The 27,229-nt window shown below is 55.8% G+C and overlaps 2 protein-coding genes across 3 annotated transcripts in view; one reads left to right on the top strand and one right to left on the bottom strand.

The window, feature by feature from the left end:
* The window catches only part of FYCO1 (FYVE and coiled-coil domain autophagy adaptor 1), a 107,876-nt gene that overhangs the window by 21,388 nt on the left and 59,259 nt on the right, over positions 1-27,229 (bottom strand). For both annotated transcript variants that reach the window (XM_007505070.3, XM_001379531.4), the window contains exons 8-14: positions 23,018-25,384; positions 21,918-22,010; positions 21,151-21,269; positions 20,234-20,401; positions 15,962-16,111; positions 15,646-15,857; positions 13,605-13,746 (exon numbers count right to left, since the gene is read on the bottom strand). In XM_007505070.3, coding sequence (XP_007505132.1) covers positions 13,605-13,746; positions 15,646-15,857; positions 15,962-16,111; positions 20,234-20,401; positions 21,151-21,269; positions 21,918-22,010; positions 23,018-25,384 — 3,251 coding nt within the window. The remainder of the gene's footprint in view (positions 1-13,604; positions 13,747-15,645; positions 15,858-15,961; positions 16,112-20,233; positions 20,402-21,150; positions 21,270-21,917; positions 22,011-23,017; positions 25,385-27,229) is intronic.
* CXCR6 (C-X-C motif chemokine receptor 6) lies at positions 2,572-7,745 on the top strand. Its single transcript, XM_007505069.3, has 2 exons — positions 2,572-2,648; positions 5,978-7,745. Exon 2 carries the CDS (start codon positions 6,003-6,005, stop codon positions 7,026-7,028), a length of 1,026 nt encoding a protein of 341 aa, XP_007505131.1. The 5' UTR covers positions 2,572-2,648; positions 5,978-6,002; the 3' UTR covers positions 7,029-7,745.

Below are 27,229 nucleotides of genomic sequence, written 5' to 3' on the forward strand. Positions count from 1 at the left end.
CAAGAAGCCTAGACCGGTGATCGCCTTAGTAGAGAGTGTTCCTCACTCAGCGCCTGTCTACCCCCACCTGCACCCCAACAGTCTCCTGGCTCTGGCGGGGTACATAAAGCATTGCTGTCCCTATTTCCCCCCACTGTCCTGTGGCAACCGCCAGAGGAGCCCACATCTTCCTGAGCATGGGGAGAGAGAACGTACACTTGGCCCTGGCAAACTCCTGGGCTGGAGTGCCTAAAGGGGGCTGAAGCTCTGCCCTGAACACGCATTCCACTCTCTCTTAAAGCTCAACCAAGGGCCAGATTTGGACTTGGTCTGTTAAAAGAACTAAAGAATAGGAGCACCAGAGCAGGGGACCAGATGATGGTCTTACCCTGAGCCTGAAGGAAAAATGACCAGTCTCCAGCAGGGGTCAGTGTGACTTCCCAGAAGTTATTTTGGGGCAGGTCTGAGGCTGGTGAAGAGTAAACTCTCCAACATGAGAAGATTGAGATGGTTTTGAGGTCCATTCCTGGTTGGGGGGGTGAGGGTAGTAAAATCTAACATTAAAGGAGAAGGAGTCAGAAAGTTAGTGACAGGGAAATAAATGGAAAAAAAAAAGAAGACTCCAAACTAGCAAATACTTCAGGAAGAAAATTCAGTTAAAAACCTAGAAGATAAGCAAATAAATCAACAAGGGAGATAATAAAATGAGAAAACACTGATAAGACTAAACCCCTATAGATTCCCAAAAGAATATGGAAACTATAGCTGGATGTTCCAGAGCAGTTCAAGGGGAGAAATCAGAATTTTGAGAGAAGTTAGATGGGAACGAAAGGCAGAATTTGTGATTTGCACAGTAGAAATAATTAGTAGATGAGGAAACTTGAATCCACAGGGGTAAGTCTCTCCAAAGAAGCAAAAGAGAAAACAGATTGGGAATACAAGTGTTCTGAAGTGAAGGACAAAAGCAAAAAACACTGACAAGAAAAGACCATGTGACCTCGATGCAAACAAAGCATACTGATCTTTTCATTTTTTTTTAATTAAAAAATTTTTTTAAACCCTTGCCTTCCTATCTATGTATTGATTCCAAGGCAGAAGAGTGGTAAGGGCTAGGTAATGGGGGTCAAGAGACTTGCCCAGAGTCACACAGCTGGGAAGTGTCTGAGTCCAGATTTGAACCCAGGACTCTCAATCCACTGAGCCACCCAGCTGCCCCCCCACCCCCCATCCTGACCTTTTCAGATACGGTGCACCAAGACAACTTAAGGCTCTACAATCATGGGCCTCCCATCAGAACATGACAAGTAAAAAAGCCTGACCACCATAGGGCAAGAAACCATTTCTGAATACAGAAGGCAAACCACAATGCACAAGTCACCTCTGGAACACAAATAGGCTTCAAATTCCAAGACACAGACTGCTTAGTTTGATCATTCTTGGAAATGTTTGCAAGAAACCAGGAGAAAGACCTTAAATATAAAGGAAAGGGTTATGATGACACAAGAATGTTCTGCGCCCACTAGAAACCACAGATGAAAAAGAAATGTTATATTCTTAGAAGAAGCTTCAGATACGATCCCACATGCCATACCCGGCAAACCTGAACCTAATCATCCATGCAAAAAGACGGGCATTCAACGAACATGCCACTGCAAGCACTGCTGCAAATCCAGGCTCTGTTCCTTGTTACCCGTGTTAGCACGGCAAAGTTACCCATAAGAAACAGTGGATAGAGCACGAGGCTTAGAGACAGGAGGTCCTGGGTTTAAATGTAGGCTCAGACACTAGCTGTGAGACCTTGGCTAAGTGACTTAGCCCCTTACTGCTCTTCCAGCTAATACTGATAAGAAGACAGAAGGTTTGAGGGTTTTTTGAAAAGCTGCAGCAATTGGTTTTTACTCCCCTTGGAGATTACTGAGATGATTCCAGATCACCTCATTTGACTGAAGGTATAAGATTTGGAGCTAAAAGGTCATCTTGTCCACCCCTGCACTTTGATGGACAAGCATCAGCCCAGAAAGGCGGATTTGTCCAAGTCTACCCTAAGCGTCAGTCCCACACCACCCCTTGCTGGACCACTCTGATTCAATATGCCCAAATCAGAACTCAGTATCTTCTCCCCTTGAAACCACCCTAATATCATCTTGCAGACTCAAGTCTGCAAAGGTCTAGCTCCCCTTTTAGAACAAACAGTGGCTAAGAAGTGTGAAACGACTTGTCCAAAGGCACAGAGCAATAACAAGTGGCAAAGCTGGGATGTGAAGCCAGGTCCCCTCAGTCCAAATCTAGAACCTTTCCCACTGCCTCAGCCTTCCTCTCTCCCTTCCTTCTGGTCACTTAGGTCTGGGAGTCAACCTCCCCCTCTCCCTTGGCATATCCAATTGAGGAAACTGAAGCTCAGAAAGGGTTAACTGCCTTGAGCAGAAAGCCACGAGCTCTGCAGGTGCTAACTTTGCTTTACCTGGACCCAGAGAGCTTGTGGGTGTACCAACCAATACCCAGAACAAGTGGGAGGGGAAAGTTCCTTCCTGATGGCCAGCCCTAAGACTTTTGACATAAAAACAGTCTCTTCAGAAGGCATAAGACCACATCCACTGAGATACAAAGGCTACAGCGCCATGAGCTTAATGCTAGGAATAAACTGAGTGTCAGCACCCAAGGAGAGTCTGGTGAGTTCCATTTTTTGTTGTTGTTTCTACAGCAATAAAGCAGAATGGAAGGCACAGTGTCCTCTCTCCATGGAGGCTGTTCTTTATTCCTTTCTGTTAAGTCTTTTTTTTCAAATGCTCTAGATGGTCACACACAACTTAATTGGGTTAAAAAAACAAAAATTAAGCATTACCTGCCCTCAAAGAGCTTACTTTCTATTTGGGTAAAGAGTGGGGATAAAAGAACAGATTTAATGAGAACATGATAATTTGAGGAGAGAGAAAGCATTGACAACTAGAGTGGAGGAGGGTCCAGAATTTGTTTCTAAAAATATTTTGAAAATTATACTTCAGGATTGGAGGGTTCCCTTTGTAATTCTATGAAAAAAATTTATTGATGGATTTTAAAATGTTATCCTATGGAGGGGGTTCAAAGACTTTACTAGGTGGCCAAAGAGATTCATGCTACACAAAAAAGGTTAAGTGCTCCGGAACTAGGGATGTCAAGAAAGGAGTCACATAGGAGATGGCACCTGGGCGATTTTGAAAGAATTAAAAGATTTTTAGAGGTGGAGACGAAGAGGGAATTTGTTCTGGTGATGAGGGTGGGGTATGCAAAGGGATGGGGCAAGGAAGGAGATAGAAACAGTCAAAAAAATGAAACCAGTTCCAGTGAAAAGAGGAAACTATAGCCTGGGATAAGCACCATTCTTCAGCCTAGTCATTTTACTGTGATCCTCTAATAGCATCAACTAGACTTGGAAGATCTTTCTGACCACAGGGCTGAAGCACTAAATTTTCTGGATTAGTTTCAGGTGAGGCAGGGACACACACAAAGGAGGAGGCGTCTTAGCCCTGGAACTGCACAGGTCAATGAAGTAGAACTCAGAAAGTGCTGCCCAGGTCCAGTTCTGATGAGTATGATGTAAGGGTGAATTCAAATGATGCCAGTTGATGGAAAGATTTAATCAGCAAGCAAGGGAAAACTACATTAAATGGCTACAGTGTCTTGACTTTTATATCACCTCTAAAAGAAGGAAAATCAAAGTTTTGTTCCTTTATAAACAATACACACTATCAAATGGCATTTGATACTATAAAATGCTGTGTGTGACTAAGAAAAAAGAGAGACATACAATCTGACTCAGATCTTTCCAGTGAGTTGTGCTCTTATAATAAGTTTGGTTGAACATAGGACATCCAAGACAAGGTTCTTGCCTTTACAGACAGAGAAGATGTGCAGTATCACTAATGATATAACAACCTGTCTTTATATGAGGGTTCATGGTTTACAAAGAAATTTATGCACATCTCAATCTTTCCAAAATACTGGGATAGGAAAAGCTAGCTTGCTTTCTTCCTTCCTTTCTTTGTCTCTCAGTCTTTTTCTTTCTTTCTTCTTTGTTTTTCTCTGTCTTACTTAGTGGCTGTGTGACCATCAGTACATTAATTGAGCATCTCTGGGTCTCAGTTTCCTAGTCTAGAAAAATGTGAATAATTGTATTTCTGTACTTAGCCTTCCCAAGGGCTATTAGAAGGAAAGTACTTGGAAAACTTGAAAGCACCACAAAAATATAAGTAGTTGGAATTATTCCTCCAGAGCCATCTTGCTAACAAAGTACCTGGATCATGTTGGGAGCTTAATAAATGCTGCTTGTCTGATTGCCTGGAAGGTCGTGGTATCACGAGTTTGACATACCAAGTACTATGTCTCGTTAGTAATAAATCTCGTGAACTAATAAAAATCAAAACCAATAGCACAGTAGACTAGAATGGAGGGAAACAAATGAGTATTTTGAGTAAAATTAAAAGAAAGATGCTGAATACTATAAGGACCCTGTTGGACGGGGCAGAAGGAGCACTGAACTAGGAGCTGGGAAACATGGGCTCGAGCCCCTATTCTCCCCCTACACTCAGTCTGATTCTGGAGAAGTCAGTTTCCTATTCTGTGCCTCGGTTTTTGCCTCCGATCACTTGGGGTCTTTTGGGTTGTAATATCCCATAAGCCCATGGTTCTCCTTATAAACCACCAGGGTTTAGGGGCTGTGTTTATCTTCCTGAGGAACCAAACAGAAAAAAGGCATCACATAAAACGAGTCCTCACTTGCTGCCCTTTGACACTAAAAGACCTGTTCTTGCTGCAGCAAAGATGATGGTGCTGCTACTGGACTCGTTTCTGAGCCAGAATACTCAGAACCAACAGATTTTACATAAAGCTACTCTTACCCCAGCAGTATGGTTTAGCAAACATGGGGAAAAGGAAGGAGGGGAGGGGAGGGATAAGCATTAAGTGGCTCCTATGTGCCAGGAACTGTCCTAAGCATTTTAGAAATATCTCATTTGGGGCTCACAACAACCCTGGGGGTAGGTGCTATTTTTCTCCCCATTTTACAGAAAAGGAAACTGAGGCAAAGGGGTTAAGTGACTTGCCCAGGGTCATGCAGCCACTACGTCTGAGGCTGGATTTGAACTCAATTCTTTTTGACTTCAGTCCTAGTACTCTAAAGAATTAGGAAGCCAGAATGCATGACATAGGCAATAGTTGGTCTTTGATGCCATCTCACCATTCTTTTCACTGCCTTTCTCCCATCCCAATGACTTAGTCTGTTGTCACTTCCGTACTACCTTATAATTTGTCAAATCCATTCCAATGCTTAGCACAGTACCTGGCACACACTGGGAGCTTAATTAATGTTTATTGATTATTTGGTAAATCCTCTCAAGCTTGGGTTGATAAAGACTTGAGGTCTTATTCCTAGGAATATTTCAGCTTAAGAAGGGGAATCTTCAAGACAGAAAGCTTCAAAATCTAAGAATTAAATCACTAATGGCAGAATTTCAGGAACTATGTCAGATAACATGGGAGATATTTGGGATTGAGGAAGGGCGGAAATCTCAACATGCCTCAGATAATGCCAGATGGATGTTCTAAGCTTCATTCTGCACTTGGGCACCTCTCTGCCTCATAATGCTTCTGAGCTATGAATTCAGGGTAAAAAGTTCAAGTAAGCAGAGATTTTGGAGCAGCAGCATGTCTGCCATGAATGTTCTCATGTTATGGGCTGAGGCCATGCTAACTTGTGAATTTAGAGCCCTGGTGAGTCCAGCTAAATCAGAGTAGAGAGAAGAGCACAATATATACTTTTCCTCATGTAGAAAGGCTGCTCCTGAGTGCTTCCTATATGGGAGGGATCCTGAGTATCTCGAGGAAATCCACCTCCTAACACCACTGGTTTTTCAGGCTTGGACAGTAGAAGGCTAATGAGCAGGACAGAATTTCTAGGAGATGGATGGAGGATGGGAATAATGTGGCTCCAAGGTATATGAGGAATATTATTGTATAATCACAGGTGTTGCTAAAAAGAGAGACTGACCATGGAAGAGTATGCATACGATCCCGATGTTTGGAAGACATTAGAGAATGTCAGCAAGGAGGGGCACGAGAATTTCCAGAAGTTCGGCAAGATCTTCCTCCCCTGCACGTATCTGCTGGTGTTCTCCTGTGGCCTGGTGGGGAACTGTCTGGTGCTGGCAGTCTATATATTTTTCCAGAAGGCAAAGAGTCTGACAGACCAATTTCTTATGAACTTACCCATAGCTGACTTACTGTTTCTTTGTACTCTGCCATTCTGGGTTTATGCCACCATTCATGAGTGGGTCTTTGGGCAAGTCATGTGCAAGGTGATCCTGGGGATGTACACCTTAAATTTCTACACATCCATGCTGTTCCTGACCTCCATCACCATTGACCGGCTTCTGGCAGTCGTCCAGGCCACCAAGACCTACAATTACCAAGCCAAAAGGATGACGGTGGGGAAGAACCTCTGTGCCACCATTTGGCTGATCTCCCTAACAGTCACCATCCCACAGTTCATGTATGCCAGAGTTTTTCCAAATGACAAGAGGGTTTGTCATAACGAAGAGGAAGGCATTTCTACTGTGGTGCTCTCCACCCAGATGACAATCGGGTTCTTCCTGCCTCTGATAGCCATGATCGTCTGTTACTCGGTCATCGTCAAGACCCTGGTGCAGGCCAAAAGGTTCCAGAAGCACAAGTCCTTAAAGATCATCTTCTTGGTGGTGGTGGTATTCATCGCGACCCAGCTGCCTTTCAACCTCATGAAGCTCATTCGCACCACGAACTGGGAGTATGACACAGACCCGCGCTTCCTGTACGGTCTCATGGTGACGGAGGCCATCGCCTACCTACGGGTCTGCCTCAACCCAGTGCTCTACGCCTTTGTCGGGCTGAAATTCAGGAGGAACTTCTGGAAACTCATGAAGGCCCTCAAGTGCCCCCAGGCCGCAGGGAAAGCAGGCCAGTGGAAGTCCAGCGACGACACCTCCAGAAGTTGTTCTGCTTCCAACCACGCTCAGGCCACCAGCCTGTATCAGCTGTAGCACAACCCCACAATTCCCCACAATTCAGCTGCGTCAGTAAGCGCTTATGAGACGCCTGCTGCATGCCAGGTACTGTGCTCGGTGCCACAAAGTGAAGCATTCTGGACGGTTCTAGGACGATGGCTGTATGTCGAGTGGGACATCTGCTTGTAGACTCTGGATAGGCAGTGCTGTGCTGGCCACTGTGGATTCTTTTCTCTTGAGATAAAGATGCTGAGCTAGGCAGGGCCCCTGCGCTCGGGGACCCTAGGAACTAGACTAGGGCAAGGTCATTCCCCGACTCTGAACCAGCACGGGCATCAAGCCCGGCCTTTGGGCACGCCATGAAATGGACAAAGGGTCAGCCACACCACTACGGACACCGTGGCTCAGGGGACGAGAGGACAGAGTGGTACAAGCTTGGAGAAGGAAAGGACACGGAGGAGAGCCAAGAGATCTCGGGCCCCGGGCCTGAAGCAGACGTCTTGCTGTCAGGTCTCCGGATCCCAGCGGTCTGCTGCGCCAGGAGATAGGCCATGGCGGGCTCTCCTGTGACAGGCGGATGGGCCCAACGCAAACGTCACCGTCTGAAGGGACGCATGCCCTTTGGTGAAAGCGTCTTGTAAAGGGGAACGGCGAGTCTTTGGGAACTCTGTCTGGCTTGTCCCTAAGTGAGGTTTGGGGAGTGGAGCATCCTTTCCCTAGTACAGTCTGGTCATAATAAAGGGTTGTTTTCACTATTCATTTCTTTGTGGATTTTCTATTTTTTGCCCAACATGGCTTGAACCATCCTGGGAAAAAGAGGTCTTGGGTGTTTTGCAGGGCTTTGTGGCCCCAGCTTTCATGCTAGAGAAATGGCCGTGGGCCGGGGTAACCAACCCTCTGCCGCCACAGCGCCGGGCCCCGCCGCTCCCTGGATGAAGCGGGCCCCTCTGCTGGGTCCTTAGAATGCACAAACACACATCACACAAAACACGGAGGTGCAGACGGCACTTACAGAGCGCTCAGGGTTGCCAAAGCACTTTACAAGGATCCCAAGACTTCAAGGCAGGGGCTAGGAGCTCCCTTTCACGGATGAGAAGACGGAGGCGGCCAGAGGTGATGGGACTTGTCCAGGGCCACACAGCCTATTTAAGTTAGTGTTGGGAGACCTGAAGAGATCAGCCCGTTCCAGAAACCCCAACTGGGTGAGCCGCGGCTCTGCGCTTCCCTCCTTCCCCACATCCCAGGGGCTTCTTCCTGGTCCTCAAACACTTCCAGGGACTAGAAGGGGGCACCCAGGGCTCCTGCACACTTCCTGATCCCACCTTTGTCCTCTCCATCCATGGGGGAAGTGGTCCAGCAGGCTTCCCTCCCCCTCCCCAGGCAGCATGGCTCAGGCTGGCGGCGGCTGAGTGAGCGGCGCATGGCTGGCAGCCGGGGCTGGCCCGGAGCAGGCAGAGGAGGCACTGCCGAGAGGCCACCTCCCTGGCCCCCTGCACACCTACCAGCGCACACCCGCTGCCTTTTCTGGCGCCCAGGACTTCTTTAGCGGGGGACAAAGCTTTTCATCCCACGGGGAAGGGGAAGATGAAAACAGGGATTCCTGGGAGGGCAGCCAAGAACAGAGGCTGGAATGGGCCTAGTGAGTCAGGGGATCTCAGAGAGATCATGGGTTTCACACGGTTTACTGGCTCCAGAGTCAAGGACAAGCTCTCGGTGGGGCATTCAAGGCCTCCCACAATCGGGTACCCTCCTCCCTTTGCAGCCTGACTCTGCGCCCAGATGCCCTTCGCTGGGGCCTCTGCTTCTCAGCCTCCGGCCTGTGGGCGCACTGCTCTCTATCCCCCTGCATCCCCCCCACACTTTAAAGTAGGACTTCGGGGCCACCTTCCTCGTGGAGCCTCAAAGCCGGCACGATGGTCCGCTCCTGTGGGGCCTGAGCACCCCTCTCCTGGCAATGGGGCTCCATGCCTGCGGGGGCACCCCTAGGACCCATGGGGCAGGTCTCAGGGAGTGGAGACGGTCTGACCTCGGCCGGACATCTGGGGGCCAGCAGGGCAGAGCCCATCCCAGCAATGTCCCCCGCCACCAGGCAGAGGTCTGAGGGCTCCACTTGGGGTTTCTAACCTGGGCTCGGGTTCAGGGCAGCTCAGGGCATGGTGGGCGGCGGCTGGGCCCGGGGGCAGGCAGGCCCAAGTTCGGTGTGGCCTTGGACACTGCCGGGCCGTGTGGCCTTTGGGCAGGCCGTCGGCTCTAGAAGGGGGGCAGCCCACCTCCTGGGGGGGTCGTAAGTTGAAAATGAGAAAATATCATCAAGCACTTAGCACAGGGCCTGGCACCGAACAGATGCTCTGGCTGTGGAGGAGAGGCCCGGCAGCCCTCTTCACAGAGCCGAGCCAGAGCACAGGAGGGCGGACGTGGCAGCGAGGCCCGGCCCACTGGGGTGCGAGCGTCCCAGGCAGAGAAGTCTTCCCTTCTGGCCTGGCAGCGGTCTGGGCAATGGGGGCCGATGGACCTGCCCGGGGTCACCCGGCTGGGGAGGGTCTGAGACTACATAGAGCCCAGGCCCTCCATCCCGAGCCACCCAGCCATCCCATCATCTCTTCTAACGCCATGATCAGAGCCCCTTCGTGCTTGGGGATTTCTCCTGCAGCCTCAAAAGCCTGCTCTGGCCTCATCGGACACCTGGCTACAGCAGAGAGTGTGAAAGAGGCCCGGGCCTCCGCAAGCCAGGCCCTGTGAGGGAGCAGGCTGGGCCCAGGGCTCCCCTAGATTGGGGGGAACCTGCTTCTCCTGCTCACCTACCCCAAAGGAATGGGCTGGGCCCGGGGCTCCCCTAGATTGGGGGGACCCTGCTTCTCCTGCTCACCTACCCCAAGGGAATGGGCTGGGCCCGGGGCTCCCCTAGATTGGGGGGACCCTGCTTCTCCTGCTCACCTACCCCAAGGGAATGGGCTGGGCCCGGGGCTCCCCTAGATTGGGGGGACCCTGCTTCTCCTGCTCACCTACCCCAAGGGAATGGGCTGGGCCCGGGGCTCCCCTAGATTGGGGGGACCCTGCTTCTCCTGCTCACCTGGGGGGCCAGAACTAGCCCCAATAAAGTGGCCAGCGTCGGTGGGCCCTCAAACCCCCAAGCCTGTCCATCTGGAGTGAATTCTGTGGCCCTGCTACCTCTGGGACATAATACAAAGTCTGCAGACCTCAGCCTTGTCCTTCCCCTCCTGACTTTCTCCAATTTGACGCTCTTTCCATCCTCCAGCACTTGCTCTGGGGGCCCCCATGCCCCATCATCGCTGACTTCTCTGCCTTTCTCCAAAAAAGCAAGGAAGTGGGGCAGCGAAGTGGCTCGGTGGATGGAGCCGGACCCAGAGTCAGGAGGTCCTGGGTTCAAATCTGACCTGCAGCGGCTCGGCAGACGAAGGCGCTCTCCGGGCTGCTGACTCGAGCCTGGGCTCGGCCAAGCCTGTGACTGATGGGGCTGGGCCCTGCCCCTCTGAGGGGAGATCTTGGAGAGAGCCGCCGGGGGCCACTTGACCCCTTCCTCATCCACCCGCGGGGCTGAAGCTGTTCTTAGTCACTGCCTTGGGCCTGTGGATCTAGTCCCTAAACAAGCCTCCGGAGGCCCTCCAGGTGGGCCGACTTCCCCTGGGCTGCTGGCGGAGAAGGCCTGGTGGAGGGCTTCCCCCAGAGATGGCTCTGGGGCTGGACGTGGAGGAAGCCGGCGGCCTGGGGCTCTGCGGCTCTCTTCTGGGTCCACCTCAGATGGAAGTGCTAGTCGTCCTCCGGCCCCTTCCCTCTCCTGGGCGGACTCCCACGTCTGATGGGAGGCCGCAGGTTTCTGTGTGCGGCCCAAGGCGCGCCGGGAGGGTTCCCAGGACGGGCACTGCTCAGGGCACTGCGATCTGCTCTGTGGCCGTTCCTTCTGAGGGAGGCCATTCTGGGAACAGTCGTGGAGCTCTCAGGGCCGGGACTCTCCCCCTGGCAGGCCGTGCTGGTGGGAGAGAGGAGCGCACAGCTTCCTGGGTGGAAGGAACACGGCGGCGAGGTCAGAATCTGAATCCAGCTCTCTCCCAGCTCGCTTGCTAGACCACCAATCCCCCACCCCCACCCTACCCCCAACTGGAGTGGTCATTCCTCCCTGCAATCAAGTACTGAGCGTCCAAGAGGGTTCAGGACCCTGTTGGAGGCGCCGGGCCCTGCCTGGAAGCCCGGAGCACTCAGTTCAGGAGATAAAAGGGCCAAGTGACTAATAACAGGAGCTGCCAGATGAGGAGGACCCTGAAGGCAGAGAGGATGGGGGAGACCCGCAGGGGGACAGGAAGGAGAGGGAGGCTGAGGGGGGCTCTGCCCCATGGGGATTCGCACCCACGGCACCGGCCTTTGCAAGGCACCCCTGCCCCCACATCCACGCTTAACAAGATTCTAACTTTCAAAAAAGAAATTCTTTGATGCCAGGAAAATAGGTCAAACGATGGTTGAGGAAGGCCAGAGACCAAAAGAGCGCATCCTCCGTGCCTTGGGAACCACAGACGCTTCTCTCTGGCGGCGGCTATATTTAGATCGAGCTAGTCACGAGGCAGGAGCCACCCGAGGAGGCGGGATGGGGCAGGAGGCTGCCGGGCTCCCAAACCACTTTCCTTCAGGAGCTTCCAGGAAGGAGAAATCCAGCCCTCAGAAGACGCTTCTTGGAAGTCTCCTCAAGGACTGAAGGACAGGAAGTCCTGGTGCGGGAAGGCAACCGTCCTTGTTCCTGCCACGTAAAGGGGAGCCCGCTGGTGCTTTCGCCGCCTCAGGTCTCCGCTCCCTCCAAGCCGTCCACCCCTCAGCCACCAAAGCGCTCCCTGAGGCTCGGGCCCATCAGGGCGCTCCTCCACTCAACGAGCCCTAGTGGCTCCCCATCACCTTCAGCACAAAAGACAAGACCTGTTTTTCTTTCAAAGCTCTTCCATCTACCTGGGCTGGCCTCTCGGCCCTTCTCCCCTCCGGGGACGCGGCTGACTTCCGAGCTGATCCTCGCGCGGGGCCGCCATCTGGATTCTGAGTCTTTTCAGCGGCCTGCCCGACGCCTGGAGGGCTCTCCTCCTCCGCCTCCCTCTGGCGCCACCAGAGGTGCATGTGGCCTCCCGCTTAGCCTGGGAGACCCTTTCTTTGCACCTCCAGTGGACTGCAGTGCCCAGCTCAGAGCTGCTTCCTTGTTACTGTTCCGGTTTGGCGTTTCCTTCTTGACGGTCCTCACGCAGGATGATTCTGTGAAGCTGCAGGGGCAGGTCCTGCCTCGGCTTCCATTCTAGTAGGGCCGGGGGGAATCCTTCCTGGGTCTGCAAAAACCATGGATGGGACCCAGCGTTCAATGAGTTCAATTCCCTCTTTTAATGCAGATGAGGAAACGGAGGCGGTGAGAAGCGCCGAGCCACCCGTGTATCCATTCGTGCAGGCCACCCTGTCATGGCGCCACGGGGGTACCCCAAAGCTGCCCTGGGTCCTCTGCCCTCTCTCACCGCTCCCACGACCACCTCAGCGGCTCCCGGGACTCTGAATAGCCTCTGGAGGCGGACGTCTGGCCCGTCTCTACGGCTGACCGCCAGGCCCACCTCTCCACTGCAGAGGCATCTCAGACCCGGCATGGCCACATGAAACAAGTCTCTTCCTCACGAAGCCTGGCTCCACTCAAAGCTTCCCTCATGCCGCCGAGGGCCCGACCAGCCTTCCAGCCAGAGCCGGAGCCAGCCTCGACCCTCGCCTCCCCCACGCCACCTGGGCCTCCTCTCTCGCCGCGGGGGCCCAAGCACCCCTCCCGCCCGTTCCTTCTTTCGGCTTGCTCGATGGCCACCTTAGCTCAGCACTCCATCCCCACTTGCCGGGACTATTCGAAGGGCCTCCTAATCCCAATCCATCGTCTACACGGCTACCAAAATAGCCTTCCTGAAGCACGTAAGTGGGCGAGGCCCCCCCCATAGCCCAGATCTCCCAGCAGCCTCTGCTGTCTGTACGATGATAAAGCACGACTGTGGCCCGGCTCAGGAAGGCCCGTCCTCATCCAGATGTCCTTCACGTCCTAGAGCTCAGCCTTCCCTCCCCTGCTTGTGCCTGGGAGACTGAGCTGCATGAAAGCCTCCCCTTAGAGGCCAGCGCCCTGCCATCCCTCCAGGAGCTCCCTCTCATCTGTGAATGCCCAGAATGCCTCCTGCCTCCCTCTCCAGGCCTGCGATTCCCCTAAGGCAGGTGGTTACGGTGTGTGTGCTGAAATAAACGAAGGAGGGACCCCCCCGCCGGCACCCCCACAAGCAAAGGGGGCTTCTGCAGGCTGACCGGGGGCGGGGGGCAGTCAGAGCAGATCGGGCTGGTTCAGCCACGCGGATCCCCTGCCAAAAGCGCTTCCTGTGTGGGTACAAAAGTGGGTCACAGAAGCCTCAGACGGGCCTCTTCCTTGCAGGCACTCAAACCAGGCCTCGAGGGTGATGGTGTTTGTGTGGAAGCAGCCGCTCTGTGCCGGGCCCGGGGCTGGACGCCGAGGGGCCCAGAGAGCCATTCGGAAGGAAGCCCCCCCCAGACCCTCCCCGGGCTCAGGAAGCCAGAGGAAGCAAGCGCCGGGGAGGCCGAGGCGCGGTTACTCACGGTTCAGCCACGCTTTGGTCCAGGGAGTCCATTTCGGAGGGCGTTTCGGGGAGGGAGCCGGAGTCCTGTATCTGGCACAGCTCTTCGTCGGTGATGATGTCAAACACCGCATCGTCCGGGGCTCTGGAATCCGGAGGCGCCCCTGGATCCCGGCCACATGCGAGAACAAGAAGACAGGAGCGAGCGCACGTGAGGGAGCGCCCCGGCCGGGAGGTTCCTCTGTCTGACCTCGGACGCTAAGAAAGAAGAGTGCAAGCAGCCGCCGTCTCCGGGGCGAAGCGAGCACGGCTGTGTGCACAGACACGGCTGGCAGCATGTGCGCACGGCCTCTGGCCCAGCGGGCTGATTCCGCTGCAGACCCTGATCACAGACGCGCCCACACACCCATGCACAGACATGGGGATGGGGGGGCTCTCGGGTAACACAGAGACGCCCAGGAACTGGCCAGCACATCCCGCGGCTGGCTGCTTCTCCCTGTGTCCGGCCTTGGCACAGCGCTTGCATCTCTGGGAGCCACCAGCACTGTTTGCTGAATGGCTGAGGGATGGTGGGAACCTCTCTCTCTGGGTGCCCTGCAGCCCTTGTGAGCCTCCCCCCCCCAACACACAGTGGGCACTGCCTGAAAGACAATGGAGGACGCACAGGCCCTTCCTCCCGCAGCCACAGGGAAACCCTCTGGTGGTCTGGAAGCACAAATCTGGCCAAACACACGTAGGCCAAAGTCTCGCTTACACAGGGGAAGGCTGTGTGGAGGGACGGGCCCCACGTGAGCCCCCCACGTGCAGCCCCGGGGAGGCAGAAGAGCCCCGTCCTCGGGCTCCGGGCCCCACATGGGGTGGAGGGTGTGGGGAGGGCGGGAGGAGTGGGAGGCAGAAGAGCCGGGCCCTGGGCCCCTCTCCCCAGGATGCCGGCCCATGGAAGTGGAAAGGCTGGGAGGAAGATGAGGGAGGACGAGTCCGGAGCTTGGTAGGGTCTCCAGACTGGCGGGCTAAACCCACGGCGCGGCCTTCCTCGCTGCCCCTCTCAGCAAGTCCGTTTCTTGGCTGTTCACTTTCTTGCACTGGGGGGCTGATCTCCCCCCCACTGCATAATGGATGGGGAGCCTCCGAGAAGTCGGGAAAGAGGACAGGGAACCTCTTGACGAGCTCTCTAAAAACTGTCTTACACACTTGTTTGTCCATTGGAGTTTGAGGGGAGGGAAAGAGGCCGAGGGAAAGGAAAGGCCCCAGACCACGACGCCACTTCATAAGGCGGACGCCTCTCTACTTGCTCTGCAGCGAGGTCACTAGGGCGAGGGGCCTGACCACACTGGCCTTCCCGAGGACCCCCAGAAAGCGGCCTTATTCACCTCTTAGGGGTCGTGGCTCCGCGGACAGTGTCTGGGCCCCTTCTCAGAACCATGTTTTCAAATGTATAAAATAAAGGATACAGAATTTAAAAGGAAGCCAATTAGGTCAAAATGCAGTTATCAGAATGTAAAATAAATTTTAAAGACAAATTCCCATGATTTAGGAGCCCTGAGCTAGAAGAAGGCCCAGGAGCCCGCACTCCCAGCACTGCCAGGGAAGGACAGGCATGGCGGAGGGGCTTCTTCCACCTGCCTGGGCCTCCTGTTCAGTCCTCACAGAGGTAGCTGCCCAGGGCGGCTGTGGGACCTCCTCGTTTGGTCCCTAAGGGGCCCAAGGAGCCAGGAGTGGAGGCCAGAACCAGCAGGAAGCCGGCTTTGGAAGGAGGCCTGCATCGCCCTCGGTCCCACAGCGGCACCGGTAAGCTTTTCTGGCTCCCGGACCCCTTGTGGTAGTGGCCTCCCCTAGGGGAGCCCTTCCACCCTGGAGAGGGAATGGAGGATGAACTAAGAGGGTCCTCATTACCTGGAGCTTTGCTCCATCCTAGGCTTTTTCTCACATGTCTTCAGCAGAAAAAGGGAGACTTTTTCAGGTAAGAAATGACTTGAGGTAATATTTCCTCTATGAAAACCTAAGAACCCCAATGACACACCCACGGCGGCCCCGAGGGCTGGAAGGATGGGGGGGGGACTGACCTCTGACTGCGCAGGCCTGATCACCCACCACCTTCGATGGCGATGAAGGGGGGTCCCCCGGGGAGGCGGCTGAGCCGGAGCTGTCCGGGGAGCCGGCGGCACCTTCGGTGAACTTCCTGAAGCAGGCCCGGCAGCAGCGCTCCTTGCGGCCGCTGTGCTTGGTCAGGACGTAGTTGTTGCAGCAGTAGTAGCAGAAGATGCGCCCGCAGATCCTAGGAGGAGAAGACACTCAGAGGGTGGGAGGAGCCGGGAGGGCGGCCGTGCCAGGAGCGGCGCCTCCAGCAGGGAAGGGAGCCTCCGAAGGCGGGCTGCTCACCTGCAGTGGTGCCGCCGGGTCATCCAGCTGAACTCCCTCTTGCAGTCCAGGCAGTGGTTCACCTCCGTGTCGCCCAGCCACCGTTCTTCGGCACTGAGTTTCTGCTGGAATTCCAGCGCGTCGGACTTTTGCCAAAGAGCATCCTTGTCCCTAATGAGGAAGAGCGTTTGAGAGAGAAGGAAGAAGAGCACAAAAGAGGTTAGAGGTCTCCTCGCTTTCTTCTGAACATGATCTCCAAACTCCAGGAGAGGAAGAACGCCCGGCACACCGCGCCTTCCTCCTCATTCCCCATCCACCAGTCGCAGAACGTCAACTCATCGTTTCTTTTTTTCTTTTTAAAGCCTTCCCTTCCATCTTAGAATGAATACTGTGGCTCAGTCCCAAGACAGAAGAGTGGGAAGGGCTAAGGCAATGGGGAACAAGGGACTCACCCAGGGTCATACTGCTAGGAAGTGTATCAAGGCTAGATTTGAACCCAGGCCCTCCTGTCCGAGAAATTCTCTATTTTGTTCACTCATTGATACAGTCTGCCACAGGCAACAACTTGCAGCATGTACTTAACCCTCAACATCAGCCTCTGGTGTGGGGTTCTCGGTTCCTCCCTGTGTGGCCACGTGTGAGGTCATGGAGTCTCAGGCCGGGCCACATCTCTTTCCAATCCAATGCCATGAACATTGCTTCAGCGGCTAAAGCATGCCCAGCACTGTGCTCAGGGACAAAGAGGGTCTCTGGCCTCGGGACCTCCTGCTCTGAAAGGAGAGGCCACCTTGAAAAGGAGGCCGGCAGAGGCGGGAAGGGAAGGGAAGGAGCATTGAGACAGCTGCCGTTCAGAGCTCCTGCTCCGTGCCAGGTGCTGTGACCCAGCTCCCAAGGGTCTGAGGCTCCATCCGGTCGCGCTGCCTTCTGACCTGGTACTCGAGCACTAGGCACCCACGGACCATGCGGCCTCAGCCTGGGGGTCGCCCGGAGACAAGGCCCATGTAACTTCTGTCTCTGGCGCAGGAGAGGCTCAACCAAGGCTCACCGAGGCTTTCAGACTGTCTGCTAAGCTGCCGGACGGCTCCTGTTACACGGGGAGCCCGTGTGCCCACCCATGTGGGCTGGGAGACTCGCACCCAGCACACGAGTCACAGAGCCACGTGGGTGCCTGGCGGCCGGACGCCTGGGTCCGGTGCCCGGCATCACTGTCATCACAGAAGCAGAGAGCGCTCTCTGCTTCTGTCCCGCCTCTAGGCTGGCGTTTTCCTCTGGACTCTGACCGTGTCTCCTCTCTCTAGCACATGGTGAGCCGGCGGCCATGGAGGACCAGATTTTAGACTCTCTTTACCAAGAAATGCTTCTAAACCTCATCATGAGTCTCCAGATTAATCTTGATCAATAACGCGAACACACGAGTCTATGTGAGGATGTGCACGTTCGAGTCACTTTTTCCCCAGAAGCCAAGTCGGACTATTTGCTGGGGACGGGACTGATAACAGAATTTTCCTCGGAGTAAGACAAGACTCGTGATAAAGACGTCGTATAAGGCGCCACCGTTTTGGAAGCTCTGACTCACGACGGAGCATTTACAACGTGTTTCCTGTGTGCTGGGCCCTGAGCCCAGTGCTGGGAAAGCAGAGGAAGGCAGCTCAGGGGGACGGGAGACGAGGTAAAGGGGCCGTCACGGCGGTGGGGAAGGGGGCTGAGTGTGGAGGGGAGCCGGGGAGGACCCAATGTCTATGTGTAGCAGGAGCGCTGCAGGTGCGGAATTCAGCCGCTGCCAGAGGGCATCATTTCTTTAAGGCAGCTGGCCCGGCTGCTTCCCTCTCTGGTCCGTGTTCTCACAGGCCCGAGCAGCGGGACCTCAGAGCTGGTCACCCAAATTCACGACCCAAGAGGAAAAATGTCAAGTCTTGACCAGTTTCCCTAGTAGGAGGTTTTCCTATCAAGTCAAAAGCCAACCCCATGGCCCTGGGGGAGCCGTAGAGCCCTTCTTGGAGGCAGCTTTGTTACAAACACATGACGAGGTCCTTGGGTTGAGGCAAAAGGACAGCCCCAAAGCCACCCCCAACCCCGAGCTTTAGGGTGAATCCAACGTCTAATTCCTATCGCCACGCGGGATCCTACCAGGCAACATCAGTGATCGCTCGGAGGCCCGGCAGGCTCCCCTCCTTCCGGCTCCGACCATACAAGCTTCCTCCTGCAGTCTAAGGTTTGGCCTGGAAATGCTTCCTGTCCAGAGGGAGCGCCCGGATCGTCTGCCCTGATGGAGCTCCCCGGCTCGCAGCCAAGAAGAGATCTGGCTCATTCGTCCGCTCTGGACAGGCCGAGACACCCAGACAGGGTCTGGCTCGGGAGCCTGGGCCCGGCCTCGACTTGGGCGCTTGTTCCCTCAGTCGCCCTTTCTTGCTTCGAGTGTCCGGCTCTCTGATGACAGAGGGGCTGTCCTCTGTGAATGGCCTGGGCCGGAGCTGACCCGAGAGCTGGAGCCAGGGGTCAAACTCAAAGAGAACCGCCACGGCCGCGTGCCTCACATAAAGCTCCCGGAGGGCCGCACACCAGCGCCGAGCTTTACTCGCTCCGTCACCCGTTTCTCAGTGACGCTTTGGCCTGGCTGCGTGCTGGGCCATGTTTGGAGATGTCTAGGCTGGAAGGGAGGTCAAGCGTTGTCCATGCGGATGCTCCATGACCGCAGAACGGGCTCCATGCTGGATAGTGGAAGGCTTCTCCTCGAGCCTCGTCCGTCACCCCGGCTGCTGACCACCGCTCTCCCCCTGCCTCTCTCCCTCTCCTCGGCCGAATCTTCACCCGTCCCGGCCTCTTCCAGCGGCTGCGCTCCGAGACTCTGGCCTGCGCCTTCTTCCTGGGCCATCTGACATCTGCCCGGGAGGATTCCCGGGTCTGTGGCCTCTGCCAAGCGCCAGCCCCATCCCGGATAACATCTCAGACACTCCAAGCATCCTAAGCCCAGCCTGACTCAAACAGGAGTCGTCGCCTCCCCCGGCCCAGCGTCCCCCTCGTCCCCTGGGCTTTCCGCGGCAGGCTCGGACTGCAACCCCGTGGCCCCCCCTTGTCCAGGCGGCCAGTGGCCTCTACCTTACAACTCCTCTCCTGCTCTCTAAGGCCTTCCCTTCCATCCCAGAATGCACACTGTGTGCTTTCCCAGAGCTGCCAAGTGGGGTTACGTGGCTGCCGGGGCCGCCCAGCAGGGATCCCAGGGCCTCCCCCATGGCTTACTCTTTCTAGCACCCCGCATCTCTCACAAGCGGTTCTTTCCAGTCACCAAATTACCAGCTTAATGAGGGCCTTTGTCCTCTCTCCCTTGGCCTCCTCCAGGCCTCCTGGTCTCCCCGGCTCCCTCCTCCAGACGGGTCTCCCACTCACCTCCGCCGGCTGCCCCAGGGAGCCGATGTCCCTGAAGCTCTCCATCCCCTGTCCTGGCCTTTGCAGCCCCTTCCCAGGCTTGGACAAGGATCTCCTCTTCTGGGTGGGCCCCGGCCTCGGCCTCCCTGACTCCCTTCTCTGGAATGCCAGCTTCGTCTCCCCGAAACGGAATGCCCGAAGCCCCTCAACTGTTGGGTCAGCCCTGCAGGGGGTCCCGCGTGCCCCCACCTCGGGCTCGACGAGCCTCCTGCCTGCTCTCTGACTGAGACGAGGCCTGACAGCACGAAGACAGAAACCTTTCTGGGCTGAGGCACGGCGCGCGGCTTTCGTTCTTAGGACACCAGCCAAAAAGGCGACTTTTCCCATCAGGACTTTCTAATGATCATGCACAGAGGCTACATTCTTAAAGGCACAGTCCAGGGCAACCAGGAAGCTCCCTAGGTGGAGAGCTGGCCTAGAGACGGCAGGTCCTGGGTTCAAATGGGACCCCAGATGGTCTCCATGGGCTGACTCCCCCCATAGCACTCTTCTGCCTTGGAACCGTTACTTTGGATCATTACTATTGATTCTCAGACGGCAGCCAAGGGTTTTCCACACCTGTGCACACACACACACACACACACACACGCACATGCACACACGTGCAAACACACACACATGCACACACACACGCACACACACACACACGCACACACTCTCAGGAAGCCTGAACCTCCCCATCCCCCATGCTGGGCAGCGTGGTCACGGGGATGAGCTCCCAGGCTGCCCTGCGTGTGGACGGGCACCCGCGAGGATGGCACTGCGGGGCTCAGGAGGCCCCTCCGGGCAGCCACATGTCCCCGGCACACAAGGAGGAGGAAAGCCGTTCACCCGCTGAGTTATAAAAAGCCCCCCCAGGCTCTGCCCCACCTGAGCAGCTCGATGAGCCGTTCTTCGAGGTATCTCTTGGTTTTGTTCAGGTCGTCCAGGTCGGCGAGCAGCTGCTGCTCGCTCTTCTCCCACGCGGCCGCCTCGTGCCTGAGCCTGTCGCTGCACTCCTGGCGCGCCGCCTCTGACCGGCCGAGCTCCTCTTGGGACCTACAAGGGGACGCGCAGCCTCGTTGGCTGGGCTCCCGGCCCCGCTCCCCCACGCTCTACTAGCCTGTCGGTGACCCCCGCGGGGGCCTCCTCCCCCCGAGAGCATGGCGCTGTCCTCAGCGCAGAGGGAGGGTGCCGGGCCTTTGTCTCCCCACCTCAAATTTAAAGGGCAAATGTGGGGGGGCTAAAGGAAGGAGGAATGTGAGCCACAGGCCCGAGCGAGGCCAGGATGGTCGGCCTTCCCCTGGGCTGACTTCAGCTTTGGAAATACCTCCCTGTGGTGTGACGTTTCACATAGGAAATGAGAAAGGGACAGCATGGAAACGGAGAGCCCCCCAAGCCCTCCTCTCCCCCCCAGAGAGGGTGCCTCCAGCGCAAGCCACTGGGCTGTAACCAACCTCCTTAGCCCAGGCTAGGCCTTCTCTCCCGGGATCAGCCACAAGTGTGACAAACCAAGAGGAGAAGACCCGGGCTCCCTGACTCCCTCTCATCAGGGCAGACCAGGAGGAGAAGGCCCGGGCTCCCTGACTCCCTCTCATCAGGGCAGACCAGGAGGAGAAGGCCCGGGCTCCCTGACTTCCTCTTATTGGGAGGAGACCAGGAGGAGAAGGCCCCGGGCTCCCTGACTCTCTGGCTATCATAGAGAGAAGCTTCTCCAGGGCAGAGGCTGGAAGAGCCTCATTTCTTTCTCTCCTTCCTCTGTGCCTCTCTGTAGCAGGACAGCACAGGGCGGGGGCCCAGCACACCACCTTTCCAAGCGTGCGTTCAGGGCTGCGACTTCCTCCTCCTTCCTCACGGCCGTGGTGCGGTACTTGGCCAGCTCTTCGGTCACCTGTGCCAGCTCCTTCCCCAGACCCGCTCCGGCGGCCTAACACGAGATGGAGAAACAAGCCCCAGTGTGATCCAGGCTGCAGGGCCGCCTCTCGGGGGGCTGCCGCGTCACTGAAAGGCCGGTAACAGAGGGGGCGGCCCAGTGGCTCAGCGGGGTGAGCTCAGAGATGTGGCCTCGGACACCGGGGGTGGCCCCTCACCCCATCACCTGCCCCTGAGCACTCTTCTGTCTGGGCACCGACACAGCACCGATTGTGGGCAGAACATAGTGTGTTTGCTTGTCTCCAGAGGGAAGCGAGACGGCAGGGCACGAGGGTCTCTCCTGGAAGATCCCAGCCCCGGCCGCCTCTGCATTGGGACATTCATGTCTAGTTGAAGGGGAAACAACGTGTTGCAAAAGGATCCCCGGGAAAGGTCCCGGGAGCCTCAGTCAGGGCACGGTGGGGGGACAGAGAGCCAGGCCAGGGCCGGGGTGTCCCAGGTCCCTCCAATGCCCCAGCCGGGGGACCTGGCCCAGACAGTGCCAGACATTCTTTACTAAGCCGGATGCCTTCTGCATACACAGAACAAGGAGTTAGGCAAGGGGAATGCCGTGGGAGAGCCTGCAGAGTTCTGGCCTTTTTTCCTGATCCAGGACTCCCAGGCCCCATCCACACTCTGCTCCTGGGCGCGAGGCCGGACCTACCTTGAGCCCTGCAGCCTCCTCCTGGACCACCCTCAGCTGCGCCTCGGTCGCGTCCAGCTGGCCCCGGAGACTGTGGCATTCTTCACTGGCTGCCTGGGGGGAGAAAAGGAGAAGTCCTCACACCCCACCAAGGCCCCCTCCCTGTGCCCGTGCGCTGCTACTGGGGAGAGGACGCCTGGGAAGCTGCTCGGAGGAGGCCGTGGACCCCTTCGGGCCCTTTAACCGGTGCAGACTTCGCCCAAGGACGAGGCTCTTTCCCTTTACCAGTTAGAACCGCAAAAGAAACAGAAGGGGTGCGGAGGGCTGGGACACGGGCTGCAGAAGTGGCACCAGGCCAAGGGCCAGGCCGGAGGAAGGACGGCCCGACCCCGGAGCCCTCAGAAACAAATGCGTGCAGGGAGGGCCCAGCCTCGTCCTGCCAGACCCAGGTTTTGACTAGACAGTGAGACACAGAGCAGCGGAGACCTCTCCGATCCCAAAGCTTTTAATAAGAGCAGTCGGGACGTGCTCCAGAAGCTACAGCCCTCCCTCGCTGACACAGCCGGTCCTCTGGGCCTCCAGGCCAGTCACCCCACAGAGGGGCCACAGGCCAAGACCATGGACATAGCACTCCAAGACACAGCAGGAGAGTTAGGCCTGGAGGCAGGCAGGCCCTCCATCACGGAGCCCCATCTGCCTCCGTCTCCTCATCCTCATTGGGACAAGGACAAGTGAGGCTTAGTGCTCGCCCCTCGGCTACTTCCCCTGGAACAGGGCCTAACAGGGTGCATCTGTGCTGTGGGAGAAGGTGGAATAGGCTTCGTGGGGAGTGCTGGCCACCAGGCCTGCATCCGGTCTGCACCAGGGCCTAACAGGTGCAGGGCCTAATGGGTGCAGGGCCTAACAGGTGAGAGGCCTAATGGGTGCTGGTCCTAATAGGTGCAGGGCCTGGTGGGTGTGGGGCCTAACAAACAGGTGAGGGGCCTAACAGGACAGATTTCATGTGGAGTGTTGGCTGCCAGGCCTGCATCCAGTCTGCCCAGAGCCTAATGGGGCACAGGGTCCAGGAAGAGGCAGCTCCTGGGCCTGCCCCTGGGAGGGTTCTGTTCTCTGTTCCTTACCTTGAACTTGGCCTGGCAGTTCATGATCTCGGTGCTCAGCTGGAACTTCACTGTGGAGAGTTCTTCCTGGCTGGCCTCCCGCACACTCTGGGCTTGGCTCTCTGCCAGGGCTCGGGCGCTGTCCTGGGCCACCTTCAGCTTCTCATGCAGGCTCTCCCTTTCCTGCCTGAGCCCTTCCACGTCCCGCTGGAGGCCCTCCCACTCCCTGGAGGCCCTCTCCTCGGCCTCCCTAAGCTTTTCCCCAGCCTGCGCCTTCTCTGCCGTCAGGGCACAAACCTGAATGCCCAGCTCGGCCATGTCCGTGTTGGCCCGGTGGAGCTGTTCCTGGACCTCGGCTCTCTCCAGTTGAGCCATCTCAGCAATCTGTCTGGCCCGGGACAAGTCTTCGTGGAGAGCCTGGAGCTCTCTCTCCTGCTCGGCCCTGTGTTGGGCCTCTCCATCCCTTTCTTCCCTCAGGACCCGCTCCCTCTCAGCGCACTGCAGCAGCTCTTGGACGTGCATCCGGTTGAGGCCTTCATTCTGCTCCTTCAGCTGTTGGGTCAAGCTTCTGCTCTCCTCCAGGAGGGTCTCTACCAGGCCAAGCCGGACCTGAGCTTCCTCTTGGCCATCAAGGGCCTTTTGCAGCTGGGTGCGGAGCTTGGCCACCTCTGCCTGACCCTGCCTTGCCTCATCTTGGTGGGTTTCCAGCTGCTTCTGCACCAGCACCAGGTGGGAGGCCGGCTCCTGCGTCCCTTCATCTGGGCTCTGTTCCCGCTGGGCCTTCTCCATGATGCTCTCTTCCAGACCGAGGCCCTGAGACTGGCACATGCTCCTCAGGCCCTTCATCTCCTCCTCCTGGGCCTCCATTCGACTCTGGTACCTGTCTAGCTCTGCCCGCAGCCACCGGCACTCCTCCTCCTTGCTCTGAATGGCCGCCTCTTTCTCGGCCACCTGGGCCCTCATTGTCTCTTTGGCCTTCTTCACGGCCAAGAGGCTCTTCTCCATTTGGTCACCAATGTGGCGGATGCTGGCCTGCTCGGCTTCCAGAGAGGCCAGAGAACCCTTGATGGCCGCCTCTCGCTGCCTCAGGTCCTCATAGTCCACCTGGAGGGCCTTGAGCTTGTCCTCAAGGATCTCGTTCCTGCGGAGGGCATTCTTGAGTGCCTCATCTGGCTCTCTGTTTGCCAACTGGAGCTTCTCCTCCATCTCACAGACAGATGCTGGGGCCTGGAGCTGGCCCTTGGAAGCCTGGGCTGGGGCCACTTCCGCTATATCTGAGGAAGCGCCGGCCTCCCGTGGCTCCTCATCTTCCTTCTCAGGTCTCTTTCTGGCCTGAAGCAAAAGGGAGTCTCCTGAGCTCAGCTCCTGGCTCTTGGGCCTCTCGACAGGATGTTCCAGGTCCCCAGCCTTCTGGAGGAGGCGGTCCTGCTCGCCCAGCAGCTGCTGGTTCTGCTCCTCCAGGTCCCTGGCCTGCTGGTTCACCTGGGCCAGCTGGGCATCTAGGAACCGGAGCTGCCCAGTCAAGGCCTGGTTCTCCCGCTCCAGTGTCTCCCTCTCCCGATTGTGCTCCTCAAGATGCTGCCTCTCTTCTGTTCTTAACTCTTCCAGCTTCTTTTCAAGGGTCCTGGAGATGGCCTGGGACTCTGCCAGCTGGCGCTGGAGGTCAGTCAGCTCCTTCCCTTTGGTTGAGAGCTCCTCCCTCAGGGGTTCCATCTCCCTGACTAGTCCCTCCAAATCCCTGAGCAGTTTCCCGTTCTCTTCTTGGGAGCTAGAGGTCAGGAGGCTGAGCTTGGCCTCAAGCTCCACGAGGGCCTCCTCCTTTAGCCGCAACTCCCTCGTCAACCTCTCCAGTTCTGCTACCTGCTCTGCTGCTGGCTCCTGGGTGTCCCGGGAGGCTCCTGGGGCTCTCTGCTCAGCTGTGGCCAGCATGGCCCGCAGGTCAGCGATGTACACGTCTTTGGTGGCGAGGGCAGCCCAGGCGCTCTCCAGCTGCTGCACGAGGGGCTCTAACTTGGACTCGAGGTGCCGCAGGGCCGAGTGGTATTCTTTCTTATGTTCAGTCGTACCCAGCTCCAGCGCCTTCAGACATTTCTGCAGCTCCTGTATGGTGCCCCGAGTGTCCTGAGAGATTTCACACTCCTTTTGGAGCTCGGCCACTCTTTGGGTGAGCTGGGCACGCTCCTCTGCCAGGCCCGTCTCCTGCTCTGCCTGGGCCCGCGTGGCCTTCCTCAGCTCCTGGTTCTCCCTCTCCAGCTGCTGCACACGGTCTTGTAGCTCCTTCTCCCTTATCTCTAAGTGGTCCAGCTCCACACGCATTTCATCAAACCCTTCCAGGGCCTCAGCATTCAAAGAGCTATTCATATCCAAGCTGGAAGCCAAGTCTGGAGCCTGGGGAAGCAGAAACAGAGGAAGGAAATCTCTGAATACAGATGCACGCAAAACCATATTTACCACCCAGGGTGGAGGGAGAGAATCTGAATCATAACATGGCAGAAAACAACTGTCAAAAAATTGTTTCTACGTGAAATTGAAAATAATAAAATTTAGTAATAATTATTTTAAAAGAATATATATGAACAGGGTGGTTAGGTAGGTCTGAGGATTGAGAGCCAGGCCTAGAGATGGAAGGTCCTACATTCAAATCCAGTCTCAGACACTTTCTAGCTGTGTGACCCTGGGCAAGTCAATTAGCCCCCATTGCCTATCTTTACCACTCTTGGTACCTTGGAACCAATACACAGTATTGATTCTAAGATGGAAAGTAAAGGTTAAAAAAAAAAGAACATATATGCACCAATCGCACATGTATCACCTAGATTAAATTGCTTACCATCTCAGGAAGGGGGGAAGGGTTCTAAGGAAGGGAGAGAATTTGGAACTTAAAATTTTAGAAAACAAATATTTAAGATGTTTTTACATATAATTGGGGGAAATACAATATTATATTTTTAAAAGAATATATATGCACAAACATTAGCAAATCTTCAGGGTTTCATGAAAGGACCAAATGGCTAACTATGGAAGTGAAAAGCAAGGGGATTACATGGTGAAAGATGACCACTGAAGGGAAGACTGGCTCCAAAGTCAGGAAGACCCGAGTTCAAATCTGATCTCGGACATGTACCAGCTCTGTGTCTCCAGCCAGTCACTTTCTCTTCCCTCAGCCCTGGTTTCCTTAGCTGTAAAATCCGTCTAATAACAGCACCAGCTCCCAAGGTCAGTACAAGGACCATGAGCTTAAATATGTCATGTGCTAAGCCAATCTTAAGGCACTAAGAGAACAAGCCCTCCCTATTAATAACATCATTACCTCATTCCCAAAACCAGAGATGCTCGACTAAAATTACTCGCCCACCAGGTGGTTCATGACACCATCTGATTTACATCTGGGGAAACTGAAGCCGAGCTCAGAGACCCGAAGCAATGCTCGGAGGCATTCAGGGCTTCAGAAGGAGAGAGGACGAAGCCTGTGCTCGCTGGCTGCTTCGCTCATCCTTTCCTCAGCTGACCCCCCAGGATCTGGCCTCCCCTCACTCCTCAGGCACTGAAGCCTTAGACTAGAGCACAGAACCAGGCTGCTTCAAGAGCTTCCCTGAATTGAATGTGCTCCTCTTCTGTAAAGAGAGAGGCCTTACAGAATTGTGTCCCCCTCCAACACCTCCCATCCTGAAGACTCAATAAATGGGCTGGGAAACACCTCCCTCCCTCCCTGTGTCTCATGCTGAAAAGCCCCCTTGGGCTCTAAGCCTCTGGGGAAGGTCCTGAACCTTCCCATGTGGCTGTGTCTATGCGGCAACGAAGATGCATTAAGATTTCTAGACACTCCAGGAACTCGCAAAGACAAACATGCTTCATAATTCTGTTTGTATTGACCATGAGTCTTTCCCGGAAGGTTCGGAAGCCCCTAGGAGAGGATGGGGAGTGGAAAGGAGAGCTCCTCAGTTCCTGGGTGCCCAGCAGGCCTCGGATCCTAGGACATGTGCCTACAACCAAGTCAACAACACTAATTAAGTGCCACGATGTGCCAGGCACTGTGCTAAGGGGAAGAACCCTTCAGGGTGCTTCTGGGACAATGAGGTGGGCCAGTACCTAGTGCCTACCATGCTGCTTTCCAGTTTTCCAGCAGTTTTTTCCAAATAGTGAATTCTTGTCCCCCAGACCTGGTTCTCTGTGTTTCTTTCCACAGTCATTTTCTGCTCTGTACAGGGTCCCCAGTCATTCCACCAATCCACC

This window comes from Monodelphis domestica, chromosome 5 (assembly GCF_027887165.1).
Source record: "Monodelphis domestica isolate mMonDom1 chromosome 5, mMonDom1.pri, whole genome shotgun sequence".
Taxonomy (NCBI): Eukaryota; Metazoa; Chordata; class Mammalia; order Didelphimorphia; family Didelphidae; genus Monodelphis; species Monodelphis domestica.